Source organism: Lutjanus erythropterus, chromosome 7, assembly GCF_056507025.1.
Source record: "Lutjanus erythropterus isolate fLutEry1 chromosome 7, fLutEry1.hap2, whole genome shotgun sequence".
Classification (NCBI taxonomy): domain Eukaryota; kingdom Metazoa; phylum Chordata; class Actinopteri; order Lutjaniformes; family Lutjanidae; genus Lutjanus; species Lutjanus erythropterus.
In genome coordinates, this window is record NC_139323.1 from 38,978,989 (window position 1) to 39,006,760 (window position 27,772).

The 27,772-nt window shown below is 39.9% G+C and overlaps 1 protein-coding gene across 1 annotated transcript; it reads right to left on the minus strand.

The window, feature by feature from the left end:
- Positions 1–572: 572 nt before the first annotated feature.
- Positions 573–22,180, minus strand: lurap1 (leucine rich adaptor protein 1). Its single transcript, XM_084723725.1, has 2 exons — positions 21,532–22,180; positions 573–4,486 (listed from the first exon to the last, which is right to left on the minus strand). The coding sequence occupies exons 1-2, from the start codon at positions 21,742–21,744 to the stop codon at positions 3,629–3,631; spliced, it is 1,071 nt and encodes a 356-aa protein (XP_084579851.1). The 5' UTR covers positions 21,745–22,180; the 3' UTR covers positions 573–3,628.
- Positions 22,181–27,772: the final 5,592 nt, after the last annotated feature.

Here is a 27,772-nt window from a genome sequence, read left to right on the forward strand (position 1 = left end):
GCTGCTGTTGCTAGCACTGCTAATGTTAGCCACACTGTGTGGCAGGCTGACAGCTAACATCAGCTCGGGGTTGTTTACCCACAGACACTGTGACCCTCTTCAGTCTGAAAAGTTGAGTGAGTTGTCATGTTTTGTAGGTCAATGTGTAAAGTTTATATTGCACAGTGTAAAGTAGCACACTTTTCAGTTGCATATATTAACAGCTTCAAATGGTTCGTAATACACACAGTTTTTTTTTCTTTGGAGAGTGTTTAACAATACAAATTAATAAATTCTGCTTAATTTTAACTGCTTTCTGAGTGTTTTCTTAGTGTTAGACTAGTCAACTAATCTAAATTACATCTTTTAATCGACAGGGAAATTAGTTGCCAGGAACATGCCTAGTTACAATATAAGAGCAATGCAGCATCACTGCGTCATCACCATCATGAGCTGATGAGGATGCTGACACTTTGCCTGCATCATGCAGCTTTAGCTTCAATCTCAGTCTAGAATATCATCATGTAAATAGTCACCAAGTTCATATTTGAGACCCCTACTGGTCTGTAAATTAGCTTAAATAGCTTTTAATTACAGCTGATAAAATCTGCCAGTGACAGTTATCATTTCAAATGGCAAAGTGAGCAGTTGTCTCCATAATGTTGTAATTATTAACTGCATATGAGGTGTGAGAGAAGAAAGCGTTTGACAGGTGTAGCAAGATAAACTAAGACAGGAGTGGGACTTAGCAAACAGTCAGTTGCAAGGTTCTTTTTTCTTTTACATGAAATGTATGAAAAACTACATCCAGGACTTTTTGGATGCAAAAGGATTGGGGTGGGTATTGAACTTTTTTTTGGCATAGACTGAAATGTATTCATGACAAGTCAAAACGGTTGTATTGGCATGAGTATTGAAACATTTCAAACAATTCCCAGCACTAAAAGGACACAGCTCAAGTGATTACAGTTTAAGCCTGCAATGATTTGAAGGGTACAGAAGTGCACAAGCATGCACACGTTGTGTCAGCTTTTTCAAAAGGTCATATAAGGTAGGGGAGAGGAAAAGACAAGCCTTTCGAGAGGAGATCTTTTTTTTTTTTTTTTGACAAGGTGTGCTGTAGAATAAACAGTTATGTACTGATTATGTAATATGTTTCCATCCGTTTATTAAATTGCTGCAGTATCCCTGCAGCAGCATTACCATGACTAACTGCAGACTGGTAGGAGATGTAGTTATGCTGTGATGAATGAGCCGAAAACTCTTGAAAACCTTTGGGACTCATCTATTCTTATCCGAACCTTGACCGGCCAGCTGTGCACAGGCAGCCAGTAGACATCAGTCTCTCTCTCACACACACACACACAAACACACACACACACCCTCTCCCTGTCAGTAGTCTTGGAAACTCCTGAAGAACAGACGATAATATTAGATTTCACACTGAGAAGAGGCTGCTTACGTAAGCCAGTAGGAAGGCTTTGAGAAATATTGCTTTTTTTCTCTGATTGTGTTAGGTCTTCCACGAATATCTCACGATTTAACCAATAAAGCTCTCAGCACAGGGCATGCAATAACCACCCAGCCAACATAACACATTTACCAGTCAACATTCACATGGCGAGAGCACACAGACTGTTGGTCGAGCCATTTGTACACGCAAGCAGAGACCAGGAGGCGGCAAGAATAACAAAAATAAAATCCATCAAAAAACTCAGATTATCATAACAACAGTGCAGTCACCTCAGGAGGGAAACTTCAGGCATATGTAGTTAAGGTTTACACTGATCAGGCACGACATCTGCTTATAAAAACTAACACAGGTTACCATAACGGTTCAAAAAACGAAAAGAAAATTCAGCCATATTCAGTATTTACCTACAACCAGTCACAACTAGTACCTGATGCACAGAGTAGCTGTATTGCGATTCAGTGAATATACAATATTGCAGATGGTTGATTAAGCACTGAAGCTATTAGCTCCACAAAGACACAAATGCTAACAGTGGGTACATTATTTCTCAATGAGGGAAACTTTTACTAACCTCAGTGCTCTGACTTCTATTTTCATTTCCTCTACTTGTTGCTCAGGTAAGCTACGAGATTGGGGAGAAACAGGCTCACAGATTTTATCAAAAGGGGTTTAATACTCATGTTTCACTAATACTTCATCGAGTGATGCTTCCTATAACCACTGACTCTTCAGGTATATTGTCTAAGTGAAAGGGTTTATACAATAAATTTAATTTGTGGGTTGCAAGGGGAAAAGTTTGGTCTTCTACTAACCTAAATGCAGTGCATTAGGCTCTTCAGTGCTATTAGTATAGAGTTTAAAGGAATAGTTCAGATTTTTTGAAGTAAGGTTGCATGAGGTGCCTACACACGGTCAGTGTATGACCTATAATAGATGGCGGTTGCTCCAAGTTTGGAAAAGCAGCAGGACTAATGAGCTAGAAAGCTAAGCAATGAACTGATGTGGCCAGGGTGAGCAGCAAAATGCATTTTGACCACCTAAATAAGCCCCATCTAAAAATAAGTGTACACAATTTTTATAATATCTTGACCACCTTATTTTACTAGAAAACTATTATTATATAAGCCAAATCTTGCTCTCTCCAAATCAACCAAACTCCATTAGCAAAATCTGTAATTTAAACCCCGGAGTTGCTGGTCCACTGCTGCTTTGATAAGTTAGTTTGTTTGTGTTATTGTGTGAATTGGTGTTTTGAAAGGTTAGTTCAGATTCATCGAAGTCACATGATAACACAAACTAAGTAACAGATCGAGGCAGTGGTAGACCAGCAACTTGGTGTTCTGTGCGTTAAAAATTCCTGATTTTGCCAATGCAGTCTGGTTGATTTGGAGAGTGAGATTTGCCTTATAAAATGGCGGTTTCCTATCTGAAAAAACTGTCTGATGGCAAGGTAAAGCAGTGAAAATATTCTAAATATACTGTGCACTTAAAGTGATGTTGATTTTAGGTAAAACACTGACTATTGATAAGTACCTCGTATAATTCCACTGCAAATAATCTGAACTATCCCTTTAACAATATCGTAGAATGATATTCTTTAACGAGGGTCAACATTTTTGTTGTCTTCCTGGGTTTTAATTATGGATTTAGTGTAAGTAGAGGAATTGTAGTTTATGGGAATTCTTTATCTGGATGAGAAATTATAATTCAAATCTTCTAATTTACATTGGTTGATGTAAAATGTCAAGCAATCTGAAATCATGTTTCAGCTCTCCGGCAGATTATCTCACTGTGCTTTACAAAAGAAAAGGGAAGAAAATAATAAAGGAAAAAAAATCAGGGAATGCGAAGAAAGACCCTGAGAAAAACTATGACACAGGATTTTAAAATTGATTTTCCTAAGTGTGTTTGAGGCAGCCCAGTTTGGCTAAATCCTGTAATGTGCATCCACTTTAGTACTGACATCAATGTTTTATAGAAAGTTAGTGCAGTCACAGGAGGCAACAACAGGACAACAAAATCTTTGTCTTTCAAACCCAGTGTCGTTCAACAAGGAAAGCCTCGCTATGTGCATTTCACAAACAGCAGTTGGCTCTTCTCCTGTCCTTCAGTGGTCTTTCGTGTCACAGAGGGAGCGTCCAATAGTGGCTTTATTCCCCTCTGTTATTATCCTTCTTACAAAAACGTCACATCTTCTTGCGACTGCACCCATCGCCAGTGCGCATCGTACTCCAGATGCATTTTGCCGTTCATTTTGCAAGTATCCAAGTCGATCTTTCCATTTTTGTAAGGTTTGAGTTTGGGGCTCTGGCTTGTTCCCAGTTTGTCGTTGAGGCTGGGGCGGGTTGGGCTGCCTGTTTGCATGGACGGTTTCTCCAGGACGCCGTTAGCCTTAATGGCTTGTGTCTGGGTGTTGCCTTTAGAAACAGGACTTCCTTTACCCGTCTCTGCAGCCTTGGTCCACACTGGAATGTCTTGCTTGGGGCCTTCAGACTTGGCTTGGGAAGAGCTGACAGGTGCAGCTGGTTTCCCAGTTCCAGTCCCAATAATCCCAGTTCCTGCTCCAACTTTCACTTCCATCCCACTTCCAACCACAGTTCCATTTTCATTCACCCGCATCCCACCTCCAGCCCCAGTACCAGACCTCACCCCTGTCCCTGCTGCCGTGACCGTGGCCCCGGAGCCTCCCCCTGTCCGGACCCCAGCAGTAGCCTCTGAAACCAGCGGCGTGGTGGAGCAGATGACCGACTCTGAGCTGGAGGGGCAGTACTCATCCATGTCGTCCGCCAGAGTGTCCAGATAGCTGCCGATGGAGATGTTGTCCAGCTTGTCGTTGGGGTCCTGCAGGCTGCTCCAGGAGCCCCTCCAGGAGGTGTCGGGGCCCTCGCCCAGGCTGTACTGGCTGCTGGTCAGGCTGCTGCAGCGGCTGGTCAGTGTGCTGCGCTCCTCCAGGAGCCATTTCACCGCCTCTATGCCTTCATGAACCGCCAGCAACTGCTGCAAGATCTTCACGTCAACTGAGCGCAGGTGAGCCTGCGGACAAACAAAAAAGGAGATATGGAGGAAATTACAAAGATATTTTCTTGTTTGCTAGCATGCTTAATGAAGCTTTTATCATCACCTACTCAGTACAGCAGAAATCTTCTTTCTCAGTTTTTCATTGATTTAAAATATTTCTAATTCTCTTTTACAAAAAAGTTAACTCAGATTTGATTGCTGTGACAAAAAGAAAACATCTGTTCAGAGCTGAGAGAAATTACTTGCATTGACATGAGCCTTTAATGCGCCTTTAAGGAACTGCCTTGCACTGCCCTTCCATCAGCAATCAGTCCTTATCCATCTATAAAAGATGCCACCTCTGTGTTGCTACTTGCATGCATGGAATAAAAGGCCAAAGGCACACTAGGAGAGTAAGAGACGTCAGAGGGACCAGAGGAATAGGAGCTTATATTTACAAGACTGACCAAAAAAGATGACATGGAAAAATCTGATGCAGCACAATAAAAATATTTGTTTCTGCTTTTTTTCTGATTTGGAGTGAAATTCTTTATTGGTTCTTTGGAGAACAGATGCAGGACAAAAGCTGTGAAGAATGAATGTCCAAATGTGTTTAGACTAAGTGCTCACTGTAGGTCTTTCATCTCAGTGACAGTTCAGGGGCACTGAAAGAGCTGCACACAAACCGTAGAAAATGTCTCTTTTTTTGTATTTGCATCACAAAAAAGTGCAAAATGTGCAGGTGCAGAATGCAGCAGGGTTTATTATCTTGAGTTATATATATATTGCTTGACTTGATACTATGACCATGTAAAGTATCAACAAATGGCACAGACATACAGCACAAACTAAGTTGGAACCGATTCATACTGATGTGTTTTGTTGTCTGTTTTATAATGATTGATTGAATATATATTCATTTGACCACAAGTTGCAAGTTTTAATGTTTTATGAGTCTTAGAGCCTTGTGCAAACAACATGTATTGGCCAGAATCTTTCAGTTTAGGTCTGTGTGTGAGCTGTTTTGAATTGGACAGCGAAATGGACAAATCTGTTCGAGCAAATGTTCCATAAGAGAACCAGACAAACTGTGAACTTGAGGAACCACCAGGTCTCTGCAGATATTTATTTTAAGCATTCAGCTTTGGCTTCACAGCCGAGTGCAAACACCATTATAATGCTATTAAACCTCTGCAGATTACCATAATTGGAAGTAAAGTATAACAGAAGCTGGCAGGTTGAGTATATGATGCAACCGATGTGGAAACAAATAAGGTAACAGCAGAGGGAAAAAGCTTGGAGATGGAAATAAAAGAAAACTTAAAGAGGGAAAAGAAGGTTTGGAGAACCATATTGCAAGGGGTGAATTAAGCTGTTTGAAAGTGTCAGTGGGGAAATATGACCAAAACTCTGCATGAGAAGCTGTCAAGAGATGGAAATGTGATAGAAAGGAAAGTATGGCACATTTAAACAGTTTTTAAATGCACAGTAAATGCTGCAATCTACTCAAACATTTAGTCCTCTGGTTTGATAAATAAAATAATGATGCATCTGAAGCCACCGGTGTCTTCTGATGTGACGTGTCTGTGTGTGTGGGAGGTTGAGAAAGCTAAATGATGAATAAGAGGAGAAAGACGGCTGCAGTCATGGAAAATTCCTCCTCAGAATACATTAGCAGAGGTCTGCGGCGAAGCGCAGGGCCAAGAGGTGATATATGGCACCAACGTTCAAAGCTCGGCCTGATGACACCCCTCTACCCCCACCTCCCCCTCCCCTCTTGCAGATAACCAGTCTCTCTCAAAGCTTTAAGCATTTAGTCTTTCAGTATCTCAGTTTCCTCCACGTAATAATTTCTGTCTTTATTACTGTTTCTGTCTGTCTGAGCCCCCACAGGCTCACAGCGTCTCTGTCTTTGTTGAGGCTGCTGTAGCTCTATTTTCAAACCATATTTGTGTCTTTTGTCTCACACAATCATGTCTTCTTTCAAACAGATTTAATGCACAAGTATACACAGTTTTTTTTCTGCACATTTTATATAATCTGGTGTTGTGTTACATTTATTCAAGTATTCAAATCCTTTACTTAAACCTACTACACAGAAATACTCTCAGTTCAATACTGATGCCTCTATATGAATTACATGAGCAAACACGACCTATATAATTAGTCTTAATCCCTGCCCCTGGGTCGGATTCTCCTTGAAATCAGATGAAACAATTTGCAGCATGCAGACCAGCAGATCCTGTCGTTATATTTTCCTCAGGCAAAATGAAGCTACAGCAAAAGTTCAATCAAGAAGGCTATACTTTTGCATGTTCGGGCCTGTGATTTATTCTTCTTACCGTCCTGTCATTCACTCCTCTCATGCATGCTCACTCTTCCTGCTGTCACTGGGGCAATTGTTTTATCAGCTGTTCCATCAGCTGGTCACTTCTATCCAACAGCACAGCATCATTAGCCTATCGTCTTGCTGCTGTCTTTTTGAATATGTTTCTCTCTCTACCTTTCGTCCTTCACAGCCCAGTCTTCGTAGATTCATCAGCTACATCATTCATACACAAACTATAAACTGCATGCTGTAAATCATAGCTGGATATCAGTCTTACAGATCGTGTAGTTTTACAGCAAAACTCACATATAAATGGTCACAAACTGCACATGTAGCAGTTTTACCGATGTTAAGACAGAAATGTTTAAGACCTTTGCCCTCTGACCTTCTGGTGTCTTTGCACACCTCTCTTATTTCCCATACATGGTCCTTCTGACCCCCCAGGTTGTGTCAATAAAGCAGTGGAGAGGAACGTATTGATTCTTCCAACCTGCCAACCTTTTTCTGTTTTTCTCCTGCATAATGTTAGCATCGATGTTTCTGCCTCCAGTGGAGCGACGCATCATTGTAGGTTTGGTCAGTATGTGTTTTTTTTTTTTTTTTACTCTCCTTGTCAGTGTGTTTAAGAGCCTGAGATTCTTCCATCTACAAAGCAAACACTGCGTCTATACAGAAAATAATACATCATCTCTATGGGGACAGTGTACACCTCTGGCTGTAGGATAAACTACTTTTGCTCATTTATTCTTTTCCAACTCAGAGTCTTCCCCTCATCTTTCTCATTATCAAACCACTGTGGTTAAAATGTCATATTGCAGATGGATAATTTATATCGGTGGTTTCAAAACTGTGGGTTGGAAGTCCACAAAGATAAAACTGAGAAGGCACATGCTGAAAATATGTTGCACAAAACTGTTTATTTTTTCTGACCTCTCTCTAATTATTTTGCTTTTCATATGAAATACTGGATGTTTTTTTTTTTTTTTTTTACCTCTTCAGGCCTCTAAAATCCTTCAAATGGAGAAAAATCCCCCTTTGGTTGCTCATGACCTTGGTCCACATTCAGGCTTTGATGAGGGGTCAAGGTTGTGAACCATCAATTTAGATAACATGTCATCCTCATGCTAAATATGGACGGGTTGGCTCCTCTCAGCCCACAGTTTAACTCATCAATTGTCATTACAGCTGATTGCAATAAGGGCCACCATCATTTACTCAAACACTGTCACTTAGTCTGATTGCCTTGAAGCATTTAAATTGGTTGTTTATGTGACTTGTGGGGATTTACATTAATTCCCTAGAGGCTTACACAAACCTTAACCATAACCACTACATGCCTAACCCTAACCCTTAACCAAACCCTCACCAAGGCATGACTTTAATTTTCACCAAACGCCAACTCTTAATCCAAAAATACGAAGATGGTTAAACTTTTTGTCCTCAGATGGGAGAAAAGTTCCCACAAGGCTGAAAACCCACTCTGCCAAATTAATGCAATGTATATGTGACTGTGACTAGTCAATAATACAAGCACACACAGGGTCATAAACACGTCATCTAAGACGCAAAAAAGACACCTGGAACAGCTGAGCAGAATATCAGAGCCGTCACAGATCACACCGAACTGGGGCTGTAACTGTGCCCCGTCACGGCTCAGGGGTTACGATCCGGTGCATTCAGCTGCATGCAGACAACACAGTGTTTTAACTACAGGTCTGTAGTACTAGTTTACCTTCAGGAAGGATTTCATGAGCAAGGTTTTTGGCATAAATATGTTGTGTGAGAGTTTTGATGATGTTTTGCTGAAGTTTTGTATTTTAAAAACAGTCGATTTGAACAGGACTCAACAATAAGGACTTGCCTAGTGTAAGCAAAATGTAATTTTAATGGGCTAGTAAAGCTAGCTACTGACATGGCCAGCTGGGCAAGTGGTGAAAAAGAATTCAATTATTAAACTGATTATCAATCAATCAATCAATCAATCATTAAAGTAGTTTTTCATACAAAAATAGCACGATTTTTCCAGCTTCTCAAATATTGAGATTTCCTGCTTATCTCAATTCATTGCTATATTAAACGGAATATCTTTGGTTTTTGGACTGACAAAACAAGACATTTAAAGACATCACCTTGGACTTGAAAAGACTGGGATGGACATTTTTCACTATTTTCTGACATTTTATAGACATTGACAACTTTTCTTTGTTGTTATTTAATTTGCCATTTTGTATCGGGGCAAGTAAAAATTTACTTTGGGCAAGTAGATTTCTGCCCCAGTTGTCCAACCAGGCAAGTGCCCCCATATTTTGGATTCATTCTTCGTTCACATGGCAACATTTGGGTGATTTGAAGGCATTATTCCCGATCTTCCAATTGCATATTTTTTACTGGATATCAACTAATAACGATCAGCAGCTGATCGATCTGGGCATCCCTGGCATTCAAGTCAGTCACACTATGCTGGAAAACCTGCCCATTTCTTTTAAATCAGCTGTTTGGGAACAATTCAGGCTCCCAGTCAGCAACAACAGCAACAAAGACGTCAGCATCGCTCCAACTTTGTGAATGGAAACTCATCAAACATGCTGGCGCACATCTGAGGGCCAAATGAAAAGAAACGTATCCTTGTGCATTCAGTGTTTTTGTTTTTTTGTTTGTATAGTGATATCTTTGTGTGCTTGTTTGTTCATCCACCTCTACTGTGCATTAAAACACATTAAAAACACAGGTCACGTGTTTGCAGGGAGGAGTTGCCAGACAAAGAAGAACTAAAGAGCAGCAACCACAGCTTTCTGTCCCTGCGTGTGTGTGACTGTAAACCCGCTGACATCCTGGGATACAGTCAGACATTTGGGGTGGGGTTCAGGTCTGAGGTTTGAGGTTTTCAGCTGGCAGAGACTGAGTGCCTAATGAGGGTGGCAGTAAAAGCAGCTCAGTGCCTGTCAGCGCTGAGGTGGCACAATGCTAACGAAGCTGAGCGCTCCACCGGTCTGTGCCCACCCTGCTGCTGAGCTGAGGCTGTCTGACAACAGACATTCACTGAATTCACGGCTTTGGAGTGTTACCTTGGAAGAGAAAGAAATTGTCACGAGTTTTTTCCGATATTTATAGTCCAAACGATTCATTGATCAATTTATTAAGAATCGATCAATTATTACCTGCTAAATATAGATTTATTTTCCTTAAAAATATCCTGATTTAGGCAGGTGTACATCGAAGAAACTGCATGTATGTATTAAAGGTGCATTATGTAAGAATTGGCCACCTGTCTCATTCATACTCCAAACAAATAGTTGGAAGTGTATCACCAGAGTAACTTTACTTACATAAGTAAAGATTGAGAAGTACTTCTTCCCACAGTGCAAAAGTGAAGCCAAAATATCCTGGATGTGAGTACTGCCATCTTGTGTTGGTGTCATCATTTGGAACCAAAACTGGAGCTGCGCATTTGACTTCCTGCCCACACAGCCGGCTGGCTCACCAGCAAGCAGGGCTCAGCTGTCAATCATGACATTAAATCCCCCTTTTATAGCGTCAAATAGCTAATAAAAACTGAACTGATGAGAAAACATGAACACTTGAGCAATCATAATCATGATAAGAACTACCCAAACTGACAGAAACCAAGTTAGAGACAAAATTTGATGTGTACTGTGATGTTCTGGTTTACCCCATGTCCTATCTGCTAACATGGAGGGGGTGGGATTTATGACTTTCACTGCAGCCAGCCACCAGAGGGCCATTGAGCTTTAAGTTTGGCTTCACTTTTGGGGAGCTGTCATGTCGTCCATCTTTACATTCTGTATGTCACTGGCATGACTGCTAACTGTTACTAACTGTAGTTGTAGTTGTAGCTGGTTAGCTCAGTTAGTTGTGCAGCTAGCGGTCCTGTTGCTAGCTGACTCTGCCTGGACTAGGAGCTTAGAGCAGGGGCTGACCCAGTGGGGAATGCTGGTGGGGAGTGGTACAAGAAGGGGCGCCAGAACTGGAGGCGTGGCAACTTTGATGACAGGAAATACAGTGCCAAAGGGATTTACAGCGGGTCCATCCAGAACAGATTTTGAGGATGACACGGTAGGTAACGGAGGGTTAGTATTGCTAACTTATATAATATAGAGATATCTTTTACATAACGTTGAAACTGTTATTTCTTCAGATTCTGTTAATAATTTTTGTTAATTTTTGAATGAATGTTTTAAACTAGAATTCTTACATATCACTCATTTAAATAAAATAACAGCAGGATAAAAAAAACAAGCAGAAATGTAACCAAAAGCCATATGTTTTCTTTTATTATCTGAAATGCAAAACTAGTGTTGCTTGTTGTTTTACTAACAGCAATATTTTCTTTTGTTCTTGAATTCAGTGGGTTATCAAGTCAACATTGCAAAATAGATAGACGATATCACAATGTGTTGCTAAATAAAGGTCTGCAAAAATGTCCTTTATGCAAATTGTGTTTCATACATTTTTAGCCTCTAATTAAAACTGCCTCCATGTCCACATCCTTGTGCCAACAGCAGAATCCGTTTGCATGCCAACTGTGTCGTACATTGTGCATTATGCTGCTTTTCCTGGAGGAAATTCCCCATAATTCATATTTCCCAGATTGATCACAGCCTCTAATTATACAACGAAGTCAAACGTACTCATTACAGGGAGGACCCATGCAGATGCAAAGGGGTCAAACTTTGGTCAAAAGGTTTTTATGTGACAGGGAGTGGACGTCCAGGACAAAGCAGCCCTGAGGACTGAGACGCCATTAATCATCTTGACTCATTTTTGTGCCATCAGTACACAGCAACAGATTTCAGTTTTCCTACTCAGGCATGAAGCCAAGCACCTTCTGGCTGATCCATAGGATTCTGGAAAGCTCATTTCCCTGCCTTTTATATCTGGTACACAACAGTGTATGTGTGTGTGTGTGTGTGTGTGTGTGTGTGTGTGTGTGGTGGGTTGTGTGTGTGTGTGTGTGTGTGTGTGTGTGTGTGTGTGTGTGTGTGTGTGTGTGTGTGTGTGTGTGCACCACATACATTTTTCAGCTAAATATCATTTTCATTTTTCATCAATCATGACTGATGTCAGGATGTTTAATGACTGATAAACTTTATTTAATTTTGTAAATACAGACTTATTCTAAATCAGATGCATTCTGTTCTACACAGTGTCCCAAACTGTTTGGAATCAGGGCTGTATTACCAGTGTTTTTCTTTAATTTTGAGATAAATATGATTATACTATAAATTAAATTAAATATATGATACATTTAAGTCAAAGAAATGAGTCTATCGATCATATAAGTGAATTGTAATGAATGACAAATAGATGACTGGATCAAGTCTTTGCCAAGTAAAAAAAAAACAAACTTTTATTTTATTATTTTAACTTTTATTTCATGTCACTGTTGTAGTATAAGTCTAATGTATTTCATTACATTACATTATGTTGGTCTTTTAGGTTTTGTGAACAAAAAGATATGACAGATATGACATGTCGTATGTCACGTGTCATCCTCAATGTAGCACAAATTTTAAACAAATTTATAGAAAATCTGTAAAAGAAAATACAAAATAATGTGTGTTTCCAGCGTCCACCTGTTTTTATACTGATGAATGGAAACCATCATGCAAAATTATTGTGGTCAGCTTAAATGATCATAATCCGGTGATTATTTAATAATTGTGACAAGCTTGCAGTGCCTCAGTGTAACACAGCTGGGCTTCAGGAGAAAATGACTGATGGTAATACTTCAGTGATCTGCTCTGCATGAGGGAATTTAACTGGAGGTGTTTCAGTCCCTGACTTTGACTGACCCATTTCTATCTCTTTGAAAGTAGAAGGACCCAGAGAGACCCTGAACGTGCCACGACTCCCAAACACATCAGAGGTACCTTCAACGGCTTCACACTGTGGTGAGACCGGATTGTTGGAAAGTTTACTATTATGGATATTTTGTTGGAGTTTGGGTTGCTGTCTGATTGTAGTTTTCCTTGGACACTTTCCTGGACATTTTGAATGTGGATTTTGTGCGGAGGAAATTGTGGTTTTGGATCACATGTTTGGACCATGAACCTGGTCTTTTTATCCAAGCAGCTGAAGCTGCAGCTGCTGCGAAATACTAACAGATTTTAGATTTTAAAAAAGCATTAAATGATTGTTATTTTAAACATCAGCATGTTATTTCTCTGCAGACCAACAACCAGTAGAAACAAATTCGAAAGCGTGACACCAGATGCTCCAACAAGACATTACGAAATGCAGAAAATGTTCATAAAACATTGCTTAATACTAACTCCATATCTTAAATGACTAAAAGATACAATTCAGGTGTTATTTCTGCAGTTTTGTCCATCATTTTAATCTGTAATAATAATATGATGTTTGTTTACAACTACTCTTGGCTGACCGCTCATGTTTTTCACCTTGTCTGTCTTTGTTGTAGCAATGAACTCATCAATTATTTTTGCAATCTTTGCCAAAAATGAAAATAAAACCAACTTGTAATAAAACATAGTGATCCTTTAAAAGTTTTATTTCAGATGTAATAGTAGGCCAGTTTCCCTCTTTAATATTCAAAATTAAGCTGCAAGGATCATCCAGAATCATCTTCTCTTATGACAGATCGTGTAAGGATGCATTTTCCATCATGTATTGACAAACCGAGTGTCTAAACACATGCATTCAGTCATGATACAGTACATTGTGAAAATGTATGCGCAGCTGACGCGGGATCCGTGACGCAGACTCTCCCATGTGGTGAAAACAGCCTCCCAATGTCACACAGCTCCGCAACAGACTGCTGAATCACCGCCAGCAGGGACGTCACAAACACACACACACGTTCTCTCACACACCAGCAAAATAAACACCCGCCTCTATCTGCACGGCCTCTCTCATGTCCCCTGGTGTCACTGTCTGTCGTTTCACCTCCCCTCATCAAACTCGGGCTCTCTGCAGACATACGGCGACCTTGCAGAGTCCCTCCAGTCTCAGTCGACAGCATAAGGTCGGCCATGTCTCTCTGTAAACCTCCAACTGTTCCATCTGTCCGTGTTCGCCTCTGAAATACTCACTCATTTCTCATTTTATCTTTTGTGTTTCTGTATTTGACTGATCAAAGCTTTGTTCCACCAGTTTTTTTTTAATTCTCTCCTGTATCATCTTTGTCCCTTCATCTCTTTTGTTCTGTTTCTTCTTTTCAGGCTACCCAGCAGACGTGTATTGGATCTCAAACATGCAGGATTTTATTGCAGAGTACAAGTCAGACCAAATGAAAACAAATGTTTCACGAGATTAAAATACCACCTGGAAAATACTCTACTGCATTTTTGTCCTGATTTCATAGACAAATGCAAGTAGCAGCTTTAAGTTTGGCGCCGGTTTTCCACTTTGCTTCAGCATTTCAAAATACTTTCTTCATACTAGCTGTAAGAGGCCCCACTTTTCTCCTTTTTCCAGCCATTTTCATGAAAAAAACATGGTGTCAACACATAATAAAGATATTCTAATGTGAGATGAAAAGGCAATATTAAATTGCTATTGTTGTGGTTTTCCTGTGATGCATCGGGGACTCCTGATACTGATGCTCCAGTTGCTATGAAATTTGAGAGGTCCTTTCAGTTCAGTGGTAAGTTATATGCATCAAAAGGAGGGATGAGGGCAAATGAAACATAGTAAACAAACAACTCTGTCTCTGAGAAATTCATCTCTTTAAACAGATATAAGCTTATGAATACAGTAAACTGCAGGCAATGGACAAAATTTGTTATTGGAAGTGTTCCAGTTAGGAATAACTATTTTTGTTTGCCTGTTTCAATTGAGCAATATGTTAATGGAGTCTGGCAGGCAGCAAGACAGACAGTCACTAAACTCCAACTCCAGAGTGTGAATTTTCAGAGCAGTGGGTTTTTCTTTTCAGGATTACGGGTTTAGGTTTAAATTGAAAGACAAACAACAGTTACAAAAAGCTGATCAATCGATCGTTGCTTGTTACGTTTGGGGAGGAGGGGCAGAGGAAACAACTTGCTTCCACCATAGATCGTAAATTAAGTAGGATGTTCAACTTCCAACTCACTATATGACATATTTAGGAAAGCAAATTTATGTTATACAATAATAATTTCTGAGAGACAGGGTTGAAAACATATTGTTTTGGATGAATAAAGGAGCTCAGGTCTCTGGGCAGTGATTAAATTAGACAAATCCTCTACTGATGTCTTCGAGGATATGAAGCCAGGAGCCAGACAGAGACAGAGAAAGAAGAGTGAGACTAGATTTTGATTCCCTGTAGCTCAGCTCTGCTCTCAAAGCTGACTTTGCACTGTCATTCATCTGCACAGAAGTGGAAGACAGAGATGGAGAGCGACAGCAAAAAGCTACAGAGACAGATGAGCAGACATGGACAAAAAAAAAAAAGGAAAAATCAAATACCCCGAGCAAAAACACAGCATTCATCCTGCATGTCTCCCCTTTGATAGATGAAATACAGGTGCTGCTCATGTACAAAACACACAGAGCAGCTACTATATAAAGGGCCTTTAGTGTATCTGCATGTGTGTGTGTGTGCGTCTGTGTGTGTGGCTGACTGCCAGTTTTGTGTGGTTTTAAAGGAGTGTCTCTGTATCCAGTTAGTCTGTTTGGATCAGTGGTGAGCGTGTCTTCCATTAGACAACTGGAGACAAAAGACAGAGGCTTTACAACTGCTCCCACAGAGATGAACAGCAGCACTAAAATCATTAATAACAACATTTATCAGCTTTCAGCTCGTTGGGCTCTAAAATGTTCTCTACCATACGGAGACACAAGCAGTGAGACAGTGTCTGTCTATAGAGTACACAGGGTATATGTTAGCAGACAGCCTAAAGCCAGATATCAGACAGATAAGAAGATCACGCCATAAGCTGTTTCACTGATTAACTACACTTTCTATATGTGTCACTTATCCTTATAGATCTCTTCTGTCTTATTTCTCTGATATATTATTGTTAGAAATCCACTAAAGAGTGTTTCAGCTCAGAAACATCTGGTTACAGTTTCTCAAACGTGATCATTTGGTGGTTTGTGTTGTAACGAGTAATGTCACACATTAATTTTGCAATTATTTAGTTCCAAATAAGCAATCTGTTACTGTTCAAATTTCTGCCGTATTTGCCTGCATGTTCTCTGTGTGAGCCTCAGCAATGAATAAGTGAACTGGTTTATTAGTTGCATGTTGAAACATGATATACCGAAGGCTATACAAGCCCATGTTTTATTGTTTTCATAGAGGCAGCTGTGTAATATGCCTCTGCCCAGTTCACTGTCAGATCACTACCAGCCAAAAGGCTGTACAGGTGCCACATGTCAGGTACTCACACGTTCATATACTTAATATACCGCAACTTTTTCCATTACAGCTGAACTGCAAAACAAAAACATGTTGCATGAACTTGTTAGGCTACATTTATTGAACCCCAGTACCCTCTTGATTTTATGTTTACTTGTAATCAAATATAATTGTTAATAAGGAGCTGTAAAGGGGCTATTGTGTCTGTCATTACTGTTACTAGCTTGCAGAGTTATTGGCTGTAGACATGAAAACATGACTTCTGAGAATCTGCTTTCTCTTTTTAATATCAGGTATAAATTGGTATATTTGATTAGACAGTTAGTTGAACAAAACAAGCCTTTTAAAGACACACCACTGGAAAATCTGAACATTTTTCACAACCGACCTTTTGTAGACGACACAATGAACTGAAAACTGATTAATTGTTGGTGAAAATAAGCAAGCCGTGAAAAATATGAAACTTTGTGTCCTGATTTTTATAGTGAAGTTGTCTTGTTCAGAAAGTTTCTGTTTGCTTTCAGTTTTTCAGTCTTGGGTAGGTTCATCTTGGCCATATGAACAATGTCACTGTCCTATAGAGGTGCATGACCTGCACCAACTGTCCCTCTCATGTCATGTGAGTCTATGATAAGCAGACCTGCTGCTCAAATCATGTTACCTTGCCAAGCAGCCATTTTTTTTCTTTTTGGAACATTTTAAAACCTGCTCTTCTTCCCTGCCTTTTACTTTGACATTGCTGTTTCATGGCATTACCACCAACAACTGTTCATTAATGAAAAGTGTGTGTCCGAATGACATTTTACACCATTTTCTGATATTTTATAGACCAAACAACTAATAGATTAACTGAGAAAATAAGCAACAAGTCAATCAACAATGAAAATAACTGTTAGTTGCAGCCCTGTTTTACAGAAACTGCCTTATCTGTCAAAAATGACTGACTGTCACTTTGTAACTTGACAGGCTGTTTGTTCCAGTCTAACGTACACTGTAAGAAGTATTAGAAATGTAAGATAACATCCTGTCTTTCCTGACAGTTAACAACAAGCAGAGCAACATTTCATTACTCGTGGTGACACTGACAACATGGCCCACACACACACACACACACACACACACACACACACACACACACACACACACATAAATCATACAGTAGACAGATGCTGCAGCCCACCATCACCATACTGTGCAGTTACAGATACAGTCGAGTAACAGATGACTGTGGAATATAAGAGCAAACACAACACACACAAACTCACACAGATGCAACGACACAGAAAAAAGTGAGAACAAGTAGCAGATATTAGCCAACTACTTAACATGCTGTGTGTGTTTGGAGCTTATGAGCTTATCGGTCTGACAGAAAGTATTCAGCATCAGAAAACTGTGAGAAAGAAGAACGTCCAGGGGCCAGATTAATTGTGTGTGCACGAGTGTGTGCGCATGTGAGCTTTTCCATTTAGCATTACTCTGCAGACACCCCGCACATCTTACTAAGCAGATTTCTAATGAAAGTGCAATGCTCAGAACTCTTCTCCTGCACTCCCATTACACTACACCACTCTCACAGATGAATGAAACACACATACACACACACAGAGGAGCAGCCTGGCTCATTCTGTGCTGGACGTTTCACTCCCCTCCAGTTAGGAAGTGGCTCTTTATCACTTCTCTCTCAGTCCTCCCTCTTTTACAGTTGCCTTGATTAATAGTTAAAACTGTTAAGGACTCAGTCCGACCCTCCGCTCTCAGCAGATGTATAGAAACTCTCTGGATGATTTGAGAATCCAAACTGGGTGCTTTGGTCAAACACACATTTGGGAACTGTCTGACATCAGCGTCTGAAGGTTACAACAGTTAATTTCTCTATAACATCCCCATTTTTATAGCCTAATATTTTATATCATTCTCTATAAAATAAATGGGCTGACAGAGAGCTTGGGCACTTCATATCTCCCTGATATAACACAACCAATATCATATTCAGATATTTTTCTTCTTTTAATCTGGTGTTTCATTTATTTAGCCGTGACTTATTGTTACATATTGAGCTGCCAATAGAGCTGCATGCTGTCATGGGGCCAAGAGTGGTTGGTAAATTTCTGATGCTCAACCTCCGCCTCTACTAGCACAGATGTTGATGGATGTTGGATGTGGTGGAAACACTTAAAATGCATGTTTTCTTCAACCACACATCTTTGGTTTGTACATTAGAGACCTGAGGGGAAAATGTGATGAGTATGAAAGAGAGAGGATGAGATAAAATTTGACTAACACACATTTTTCTTGACATTATGGTGTCTGCTTCTGCCTCTTCTACTGTCTACTGTGTCACTCACATCTCTGTCATCACAGCATCTGACTGGAAACCGTTGATTTAAAAGCCAAATATTGTTCTTTCCAAAGTAAGCAGACTCCTTTGGCAAAAACAGTAATTTATTCAATTTATTTAATCAGGTAAGTCTCACTGAGACAGAGTCTCATTTGCAAGAGAGACCAGATTGCACCACAGATGCATTTTAATGTCACATGCAACTTTGACTAAAGTAAACTAGATTACATAAGCACCATCTAAATGCCAGATACTGTCAAGTACGAGGAGGGCCAAATAGTTTTTATAGACTCACAAAACTGATAATGTTTTTTTCAGGAAGTGTTCAGTTACAGCGGGGAGAAAACTATTTCCTCTTCAGGACTCTCCAGACTGCTAAAGTGCATCTGGGCTGCCATCACGAGCTCGTGTTGTTACAACCCTGGAGTGAAACGCGTTTCTATTTCTAAAATGTGACCAAACCGATAATGTGTTTTGGATGTTTGAACGTAACCAAAGTGTTTTGGACCGACTCCTGCTTTGTTTGAGAGTTCTGTGGCGGTGCATTTGCTCTGTGTCACAACCACAGGAATGTATGACATACATGATCACAGAAGAGGAGAAAAACACAACTGCAGAGTGGAGCGGTGCACCATTACCACTTCAGACCTCCACTGTTTGGAGGAGGGGGGGGTCCATGTAAACAAGAAGACAGAGAGAGATATTGGTTTAAATCAACAAATCAACCGCTGCTCAACGGGAAATAATCTGCGGCCAAAATGGAGAGCAGACTTGGCTGGAAAAAATAAAACACTTCTACATGTGATAATCATTTATTATGTGAAAAACAAAACACAACACAAAAATATGTCTCAGAGGTTTGATATTCCAATAAATCACATCTAAAATAAGTCCCAGCATGGATAGACATGTGATGTGATTATAGTGTTAACCACCTGACAATAGGTGGATGATGATTTCATCACATTTCTACAGGCCTTTGGTGGTCAGCTCATTTCCTAGCAACCGCAGCCGTCACAGCTGTTAACATGGTGAGGAGCAGATTGACCGACTGACTGAGTATGAAGAGACCTCACGTTTTAGCACTCGAGTCCAAATATCATTGATGCATTTCACACGGTAACATCTATTTAGTCACAAATGTAAAGAGAAACAAAGATTCTTGATATCATGATACAGTGACTACAGTACATGACTGTTTGATTTACAGCGAAACTGCAAACGAAGACGTAGTCTTTATGTTTTTGTCCTGTTGGACTGGAATTATGGAATGTGAATGAAAGAAAATCCGCTTATTTACTTTCTTGCCAAGTGTTAGATGAGATGATTGATACCACCCTGTACCACTCTGATTCCGCTGGTTGCCTGGCAACTTCATGGTGACTCCAGGAAGTCACTACTCATGGCCAAATAATAGTCTGGACATAATCCCCCAATAAAACCATAACTTGTAGTTTTTGCAGCTCTGTTCTTTTACAGATTAAATAAACAAGCTATATTAAGTTTATAAGTGAGCCATATAGGCTGTTTAGCTAATTGGCTGATGGCTTTAGCTACGTATTTATTGTACAAGAGTGGAGCAGATCTTCTATTCTAACTCTCAGCAAGAAAGTGAATAAGCAGATTTCCTAAAACATTGATCTATTACTTTAAAGAACAGACTACAAGGGAATACCATTAATCTTCTATTCAGTCCCACTGAAGCCACACTGAGAGTGTTGCAATAATGGCACCACTGTAAAGAATAGTAAACAGGCATTAAGTCCTGTGTTAACATGTGAAGTATATATCAATAGTGCCTAAAGCCTAAAGAGTGCTATAGGTCTTAACAGTGGGCAGCTCTGCAGCGTACATGCAAAGGCAATGTCACAGGAAGCAAAGCCAAAAGACAAATTTCACATTTTTTAAATATTTTACCACTACTCCAGACAAGAAGCTTTTCTGGACATTTTACAAGAATACTATTTTAGATTTTACAGGGAGTTAAAGGTGCATTACGTGAATCCGGAGTAAAATGGCTGATTGCTGCATCTCACTCCCAGGTCATCAAATGCCGACGCTTTGGATTGGTCAGACTGAGATTCAATGATAAAGTATCTTATCAACCTGTGACAGGCTACACTGTGTAAAGGCAGAGCCAAGACGAAGAGCAGAAGTTTAGCTTCCTCTCTGACAGCCTTAATTACATTATGCTTAAAGGTCATTATGGAAATTTTTTGCTCAATGACGCCAAAAATTAACTGCCTGTCAGCTTCAATACATTAATTAGCTTATCTGTCATCAGTGTGCAGCGTTTGTCCACCAGAGAGCACTGAGAAGTTGATTTTTACACCATAAATGCCCCATTCAGTAGAGTGTATGAATGTTGTCGTAGTTCCCTGTCAATGTCACTGTCTGACAGGACGAAAAAGACTCCATCACCAGCAGATGTTCAGTGATTATTTCAGACTTTATATTTTAGATTTTTATGTTTGCCTTTAACTTATGGTTAATATGAAATGGCTTCCAGTTATATCAAAAACATGCACTGGTCTTGACATTCACCCTACAGTGTTTTCTTCCTATTTTTAATATTTTATTTTAATTCCTATCTATACTTTCAGGAGTTGTTCAACTAGTTGAATGTACAGTACTGGCTGTGCATTGTTTTTCACCGTCCCTAATAAACTTGTTTAAATATTCACAGCAGTGTCCAGAGGAGCAATCTGATATTTCAACACTAAGGATGCAATTAATCTGTCTTGATTAATTAATTAAAATTAGTTTTTTGGTCTTTAAAATGTGAAAATGTCTCTCTAATCAGATGACTTCCTCAACTGTAGATCTTGTTTTGTTGACAGGATATTCAGTTTTCTGAGATAGAGGAAGAAAGACACCAAATATTCGCATTATTAATAATAATGTAATTGCTTGTCAAAATAGCGATTAATTTAATAATTGAGTCGTCGTAAAGTTGCAGCTCTACTCAATACTGCAGTGACTTCACTTATGACATCCTGGAAAACAATCTGACTGCCACACGTCCAACAGCCTGTGCCGCCACCACACACACTAACACACACACACAAAGTCGACAAAATCACTCTTACCATCTCCATCTTCAGCTTCCTGATCTTTTCATCCAAACTCTTCTTCCCCGTCTCCTTGCTGCCGTCGTGCACGGCGCTCAGCTTGGAGTCTCCCCGGAGAGAGGACGCCTCTTCCCGCATCCACCTGAGCAAACCCTCGGGGGTCTTCCGGCCGATTTTCACCTCTATGTCTTTCAGATCTGGGATGGTCTCGCCGGCGGTGCCTTCATCCATCGTGTCCGTGTGTGTGTGTGTGTTTGTGTGCAAACCAGAACAAAGATTACGTCCTTTGCGTTTGTCGGGAATTGTTGCCTGTGAAGCTGCGAGAGTCTCTGGTTCCTACAGGATTGTGTGGCATCCTATGTGACTGCGCCAAGAGAGACAAACACTCTGACAGCATCAACACAACAGTGTGTTTACTCTAGCAGCATGATGCTCTGAAGAGTCAGTATTTCAGCTGCATTATCAGCTGCTGTCAAAACAATAAAACAAACTAAAAGCAGATAAAAAAAAAATCTTGTAATTTTCAGTTTATTCCCAGCGGCTTGTTGATCGACTCCTCCTCAGTGTGATCAGCCGCTCTGTGGTCGCTGCAGGCGGGTGGAGGCTGCTGGAGCTGGTTGGAGATCTCTACACTGTTGCAGCTCCACACTGCGCAGATTCCACCTGCATGATGACAGCGACCAGCAGCCGCAGAGTGAGAGAGGAGAGAGGACGTCTCACACTGTCAATTACATGCACTGACATCACACAGCTTCCTGTAAGACTTTCAACATAAAACATGCGTAAGGGAACACGTTGGATTTGAGTATGGTGAACTACCAAAATAAAAGCTCTCAAGTCTGACCTGAGCAGTTTTAATTAAATAAAAGCACAACACTGTTAAAAACAAACAAACAAAAAACTTGTTTAAAAGTAAAAGTCCTGCATTCAAAATCCTACCCAAGTTTTACTACTGTAAAGACGGGGAACTCCTTCAAGACCCAACCTTCACTTCCCCCCTCCTCTGCTTGTGTCGCTTCCATACATCTACTGTCACTTCAGGCTAAGTCATCCCATACAGCTGTTATCTCATTGGTTGTGCTTTGAAAGGTCAGCAGCAGACAAGGTCAGAGTTCAAATTATGTGAACTTTGAGCGCAGGGCTTGGGGCCACTTAATCGGGCGCCACCACTCTCTCCATATGAAAACAATGGGACAGCCAACGCAAAAGGTTTTTACTGCTGATCATGTGTGGGGAGCCTTTACACAACTTCAATTACCTCACAATGACTTGTTTATGTTGAAAAATACTCTTCTGTGGTCTGTTTTGGTATGGCTGCTTAGCTTGGAGACAGCCAAGCTAAACCGACAGAACATCATGTGCTGGACACATGCTAAACATGTCACCTAGAAGTCAAGAAAACAATGATTTAACTAAATACGCTTTGATTAATTAATTCAAAAGGTCAAGACAGTATGACAAAAATATTTTCATGCCTCCGAAACAAGTTGTTTTTCTTTTATAATAAATGCAGCAGTGGGGACATGGCCTAACTGAGCGTGTGCAGCAAAAACATCATCACTCCAGAATGTTTCTTATTGGAGGAATAAGACTTGTTGCAACAATACCCTGTTGCACAAGTCCCCAGTCTACCCCAAAAGTAAAAGTACTTGTTCTGAAGAGAAGTGGCTGCTGTGAATGTAATATATGACATAATTAGATTATTAATACTGATATATCAATGTATAGGCAGTGGTGGAAACTAACTAAGTACATTTCTGAGGTACTTCAAGTACCATACATGTAATCCCATTTTATGTTACTTTATGCTTTTACTCCACTACATTTCAGAGGAAAATATTTTTACATTTATTTGATAGATTGCGTTACTTTACTTTACTGATTCAAATTATCAATACAAATATAATCCAATGTCATATGACATATTTTTATAATAGATTAAGCTACGCCACAGTATATAAAGCAGTTAACATTAGACCGAGCTTTTCCAGGTCCAACATTAAATTCATAGATGTATCAGATTATAATCCAATAATGTAATACATATTATTCTGTAATGGGACATTCTGCATAATAAGTACTTTTACTTTTGGTAGTTTAAGTATGTTTTGATTCTGATACCTTTGTACTTTTACTGGAGTATAATTTGTGAATGCAGGAATTTTACTTGTCACAGAGTACTTCTACACTGTGGCATTGCTACTTTTAGTTGAACAAATGATCTGAACACTTCTTCCACCACTGTGTACAAGTTACATGTTACTGTTGTAGCTGTACTAGTTTGAACTAGTTTATTTATTTCCACATGGAAAAAGGAATTGGAGGACACTGATTGATTTGCAGCCTTCTGTGAAATTGTGCAAACAGACTAACATTTCAACACTGTGTGTTCATCAGAATTTTTACTGTGATTAAGACACAGTAGTGTTGAAATACTAGTCTGTTTTCATGCATACACATGTTGAAAAAAATTAAAGGCTGCGTATCAAACCGGTGCTCCACTTTGTTGTAATTTGGATAAACTTAACTTTATTTATCAGAGTATGCATCATGTGAGTATGATATGAACTACAACGATGAGGGTCTCAAAACTAGATTTTGATCCCTTTACCAGACTGGCTCACAAAATAGGCTAAAACAGAACCTCCTTTGTTGTCATTGTACTTTTGTGGTGTAAAGTCCCTGACAAAATAGCAATAATCAAATTTCCGTGATCCACCGAAATGCATGTGATGAACCAGGGGCATCTGAGGTTTTCAGAGTCAGACCTATGACTGCAAGATCAAATAAACTTTCTGTGTGCATACTACTAAATAAAATATAATAAAAAACAAACATTTCTTTATGCTATCAGTTTTACAGTTTGTAGCACAACTCTCTTATATTACATTATCATCTTACTGCTTGAACAAACAGGTAGTTCATTCTGATTCTGTACAAGCCAAGGCTGTGCATGCATTACACATCTTTTACCAGCGATTTCAGCTGTTTTCAATCTCAAAGACTTCTGCTGCAGTTGACTCTGAACTTAAACTTTTAATTGTTGCCAGTTTTTCACAAAACCAGACATGTAAGCAGCTCATATACTGGTTGCAATGTGCATCCAGCTGTTTTTTCAGATCATTTCACTGAGAAGCTGTTTAGATGCAGCAGAACCCCTGTGGGTGGCAGGATGGATGAAGGGTCTAATCAGTGTAATGAAATCTGACAGATGTCTGTGTCACTTAAGACGATCATATTACTCTCAATAGACTTACACACACTCACACCCTGTGGCTTTAACCTTCTCCCAACTGATACAGACTCAGTCTGGTTCTGGACCTCCTCATGTGGAACCAGGAGCACCGTGGCTGCCATAACATATCAGGTTAAAGCTCATGGTTACTTTGAGGCTGGTGGGCTGACGTGTTGTATTAGCAGTGGTCTGGGGCCAGAGAGACTAAATGCTTCTGTCAATGAAAATAAACATGGTGAGTCAGAAAATTCAATAAGGTGTATGGTGAGCATAATTTTCCACCTGACATTTTCACTGTGGCTTAAGAGAGAAAGCATTAAAAATTTGCTTACAAACCTACACCTGAGGGTTGTTTTATCCACAAGCGCTGAGTGCTAAAGATACATTGCTAACAAGGTCTTAAACTGAGTAGTTCTGATTTTATGATTGCAAAAGACATATATGGTAGGTATGCAGGAAATTAGGACATCTTAACAAAGTTACCAAAAATTACACATTGCATTCCCTTCCCCTTCCTACACCGGTACTCCTGTTGCTTCTCCAGTCAAGGGGCATTTCGACTGCCATCCACTATATGTAATAGACTGATTATGGGTAAGTACCTTGAAAATTTCCAAACTATCCCTTTAAACATCATAATTTTTACCCATGTTGGAACTGAGGAGTAAAATGTTTGAAAAAGAAATGAAACAAAATATAAAAACTCTGCAAAAACACCATTTATTCATCATTTTCTACATTTTGCTCTGCTGAGATGCCCTGATTTCCTGCATATTTACCATACGTGTCTATTACGCAGAGACACAGCACAAAGAGACATTCAGTGGTGTAATCTGCAGTCAGAGAAGGTCTCTGGAGAGCTGAAGAGTTGCTTTTCACTGTGAACACTCACTCAGGGTGCCAGAGAGACGCTTACTAAGAACGGAAATACAGTCGTAGTCAAACGGTGATGAAGTGGCTTAGAAAGGCAGAGGAGTTTCAGCTACAGCGTGAGCACTAATTAAATGTAAAAGGAGAGAACGGGGATAAAGATGGAGTCTGCATTAATAACAGGGATGACGTCTGCGTTAAATAAGAATATGTTAAAAGCAGGATTCAGGACATGAAGTAGATTAGGGTTGCGTCAGTTCTGATAAGGCGTGAAAACTATCAGAGTGAGGTTCCTCTTCTTCAGGTTGAGATGGGAGAATACACAGAATAATACACAGTGAATCATTAAATCCCTCCATACTGAATAATGCTTTGAACCAGTGTTAAGATAATGAAGGTGTAACAAAGGTATTAATAACTGAGGAGAGCACAGCTTATAGAGAGAGGGGATAGGAAGGTAGAAAGTCTGGATTAACGAGGCTTTCCTGTGATCCTCTGATCCTTTGTATTCAGTGTCACATCTTGTGAGGGGCCCCGAATTTCCCGTCCATGCTCCTGTCAATGTAAATGTAATGTCTCCGCAGAGAAGAGAACTTTGATGCTTGATCGCTGCCATCTTTGCTCTCATTCATACACAAAATAACACACAACCTTTCCATTATTGTCCTTAATTGTATATTAATCTTCATCAGTTGTTCTTTGTGGTGGAAATTAAATTGATATTTCAGAGGGAAATGGGGTTGTGTGAAGTACTTATCCATAGTATATATCAAGTGTATTACCTTGATCAGAGCTTCTCATTTTTTTCTCAGCCACCGGCCCCTTACAAGACCCCTCATGTATGTCCCTCTGCATAACTTGACATCCATTTTCTTACATATCTGCGCCATCTTAACGCAGAATACCCAAAATATATGTGCATACATTAAATAAAATGCGGACTCTGATTATATTATGTTGAATAATATACAAGAAGAAATATAAAATGTATATAAAATACAAATATTAAAACTTGAATATGATAGAGTTTCTATCTTTACCAGGTGTTTGAATGCCAGTAGGAATATCATGGGAATTTAAAAAACAAAAAAGCCACATCGCACAGACGTTTGCATACGTCATGATAATTTGAATGCATGAATCTGAAAACTTCACTAACCCTACTGATAGAGTGTCATGGACCGCTGGGGGTCCTTGAACCTCTCTTTTCGAACCACTGACCTAGATGGTAGTCGCCACACCCTCAGTTTGGAAAAGCAGCTGGAGCACCAGCGTAGGAGGATAAGTAATGTACTGCTATGTACAGAGTTAGCAGCAAATTCAGGAGCTGCTGGTCTGCTGCTGCCTCAGTCAGTTCGTTTGTGTTGGCGTGTGACTTCTGTGGGTGAGTTTTGATTCACTGAAGTCCATGTTCTGTGAGGTACAATTACTGTTTTTGTCAAAGGACTCTGGTGGGGAAAGAGAGCGATTTAACAGTCATTAAAACTTCATTTCCCCAATGGAAAAGGCCTTTTAATATCAACATAATGTTATAGTTCAAGAAGGTGGAGGACCCAAATGCAGACAACAGGAGGGTACCAGCTCAAAAAGGTTTAATTAAGTAAAACAACAAAACAAAGGCTCACACAGATACAGGGAGGGAAAAATCCAAAGTCCAACAAAACAGAACCCACAAAAGGGAAACTCAGAAAACAGCCCAGGGAAAAATAACACGGTTGAAACACAGAAGGGAAACACAGGGGATACAAGCTGACTGGCATGGGAACAACCAACAAACTGACACTGACACAGAGAAACACAGGGGCTAAATAGACAGAACTAATGAGAGACAGGTGGACAAACAGGTGAAACTAATGACAACCAAAAAGAGCGGGAAAACAGACAAAGACAGGAAGTAAAGATGAGACACACGAGGGAGGACCAGAACTACCAAAATAAAACAGGAAATAACCAACAAAAACCAAAACCATGACACATAAAGCTGTGAAATCAGTCTAAATGTAATGCACACTTTCTTTAGGTGGCTAAAATATGGTTTGCTGCTGACCCTGTCCACAGCAGTATATTGCTTAGCTTCCTACACTGGTTCTCCTGCTGTTTCTCCAAACTGGAGGTGTGCCAGCCACCATCTACTGTGGGTAATACACTCACTAT

Coding starts and splice junctions, on each gene's coding strand:
- lurap1 (XM_084723725.1), bottom strand. CDS start 21,744: ATGGATGAAGGCACCGCCGGCGAGACCATCCCAGATCTGAAAGACATA. Junction 4,487..21,531: donor GGAAGCTGAAGATGGAGATG/GTAAGAGTGATT, acceptor GTTTGTCCGCAG/GCTCACCTGCGCTCAGTTGA.